A 2,500-nucleotide genomic window follows, 5' to 3' on the forward strand; every position below is an offset into this window, starting at 1 on the left:
CATATTCCATTCAGGGAAAATGCAGAGGCAAAGAGAAAGAGAGAGAGAGAGAGAGAGAGAGAGAGAGAGAGAGAGAAGGGGGGGGCAAGAGAAAGAGAGAGGGGGAGAACCCAGCCCTTTTTGCTGCAACAGGGCATGTTTACTCTGGTCTGTGGTGCAGCTGCAGTGCGTTCATTAAAAAACAAAGCGAGGCAGGAGAGTGAAGCAGTTTCTTTACTTTGCTGACCTTACGTCAGCCTGTTAGAAAGGATTGAGCCAAATTATTAGGCTTGTTGTTTGTTGGCCAGATTTTCCACAAAAATATGCATTTATATTTTAATGAAAGGACACAAAATACACTAGAATACATTTTAACGTCAACTTCCTCAAAGGCCATTAGCTTTATCAGATCATGAATTTTAGTTTAACATTTGCAATTAGATGACCGAGGCCAATGTTACGTAAACTAATGTATCCCATTAAGCTCCTCTGACTACCACACTGCCTCCTCCTCCTCCTCCTCACTCCATCCCCTCCACGCGGCCTCAGAGGTCCATCCCTGGCCACCCCGCGCGCCCCCGGTCTCCCACTGACCTGGTCACACTTCTGGTGGAAGGAGGCGGACATCTCGAGCAGGGTGCTGCGCTCGTCCAGCGCGGCGGCGAAGGCCTTCCACTCCTGCTCCAGCTGGCCTGAGATCTGCTTGATCTGCTGCGAGGCGTAGTGGCCCGACTCCAGCAGCCGGTTGCCCACCGACATGATGCGGTTGATGTTCACATACACATTCTGTACATGGGAGAGAGAGAGAGAGAGGAGGGGACGTGTGTGTCAATCGGACACTACAGATCTTTAATAACGGGGGATCACTGTAAAGTAGAGAGTGCATAATATTCTGCAAACATGACTGTATATACGCAATATGTGTGTGGCATTCTGCTGCTGTGACTCTTGTATGATGTTCTGATGACGCGACTCTTGTTTGACAGATGGCATCTGATTCTTGTGTTGTGGGTGTTGACGGTCATATGACATTCTGCTGATGTGACTTTTGCATGATGCTCTGATGATGTGACTCATATATGACAGGTCCCATGTGATATGGCAGTGATGTGATGCCCGAGTGACGCATGACACAGGTAGGTAGGTGTATGTGAGTGTGTGTGTGTATGTGTGTGTGTGAGCCCTCTCAGCCAGGGCTTTACATGTGTGTGTGTGTGTGTGTGTGTGGGCGGCAGGAGCCCGTGGCGGATTTACACAGCCACGAGCCGCAAAGCGCTGCGACAGCTCGCGAGCCGATCGCCTCTCTTCTCTCGCCACCCCTGACTGAGAGGGGGATAAACCAGCACAGCTGGTGTGCGGAGAGAGATAAGCCAACTCCTCCCCTCCCTCCAGCGATCCCTCTCTATCGCTCGCTCGGACTCATTTGCTCACTCCATCCCTTCCTCCATCCCTCTCTCTCTCACTCGTTTCCTCTTTGTCAAATTTCAAGCCTTCCACCCCCCTTTAAGTCAATAGCCAACAGGAACCAATCAATAGAGAACGGTGTTGTAATGAGACACTTAAGAAAAGGAGCATCCACCATGTTCAACACACAAACACACACACACACACACACACAAACACAAACACAAACACAAACACAAACACCAGCTGTGTACTGTACTTCTGGTGAATTTAGGGTATTTATCATCCAGGCTACAAGTGTTGCTCACCAAAAATGAAGTGTGTCTGGTGACAGAATAGCACCTTTGGGCTTTCATTCGCTGATGACAAAGCGGCTCAGAATAGAACAAGTCAATTCTATGCCAACTCTACTTAGCTATCTAAGATTAGTGAACTAGTTCAAGCCTTATTGGCAACGGAAGTTGGACAGAACAGTCGTGACGAGCACTTTTCACTCTACTTTGTGATGGTAACATTAGCATACAAATGACCTTCAATTAAGTCAATTGGCCTTTAGCCACTGGGTTCACTGAACAGCTGACTGGAAATCTGATAAGCTCATCTTCACAAGAGAAGTAGAAAACGTCCGATTTTCAAACAAAGCACCGAAAGGTTAAAAAGAAAACCAAACTGACATATATGCAGTCTATCCTCTTACTTTACACAAACACGTGAACGGATTGGGACAAGAAGGCTTTAAGGAAAGATCCGGAAGGTTGGCAGAGGCTTCGTGGCAGCTAAAGCTAAAGTTAATGCATTTGGACTCCATCCTGGATGGTGGACTACTTCTGACCTCCAAAAAAGGGAGACATCGCTGACAGGAACACTGCTCGGCACCATGGCATGGCAAGAGCCAAACGCGTCCTCAAGGGGGGGGAAGAGAGTGGAGATGTCAAGAAACCCACCCACAACATGTCAAATGGTATTTCCCTTTCAACCACAAAAATAGAAGTGGGATGGAGGAGTGGTCTATGAATCAAGTGAATAACTTTAATTAGACGCAATAAATAATAAAAGATGTCTTTGTTGTTGGTGAGATCACTGTTTATTGACACAGGAACCAGGCGTTTTCAATTCT

At 47.3% G+C, this 2,500-nt stretch overlaps 1 protein-coding gene across 6 annotated transcripts in view; it reads right to left on the reverse strand.

Annotated features, from left to right (window-relative positions):
* trioa (trio Rho guanine nucleotide exchange factor a) overlaps positions 1 to 2,500 on the reverse strand; it is a 120,123-nt gene that overhangs the window by 50,888 nt on the left and 66,735 nt on the right. For all 6 annotated transcript variants that reach the window (XM_076301822.1, XM_076301820.1, XM_076301819.1 and 3 more), the window contains one exon: positions 574 to 765. In XM_076301822.1, the coding sequence (XP_076157937.1) occupies positions 574 to 765 (192 nt within the window). The remainder of the gene's footprint in view (positions 1 to 573; positions 766 to 2,500) is intronic.

Source organism: Alosa pseudoharengus, unplaced genomic scaffold (genome assembly GCF_046254945.1).
Source record: "Alosa pseudoharengus isolate Yale_2024_CS ecotype anadromous, Long Island Sound unplaced genomic scaffold, YU_APseudo_1.1 YU_APseudo_1.1_scf_23, whole genome shotgun sequence".
In the NCBI taxonomy this organism is placed as follows: Eukaryota; Metazoa; Chordata; class Actinopteri; order Clupeiformes; family Clupeidae; genus Alosa; species Alosa pseudoharengus.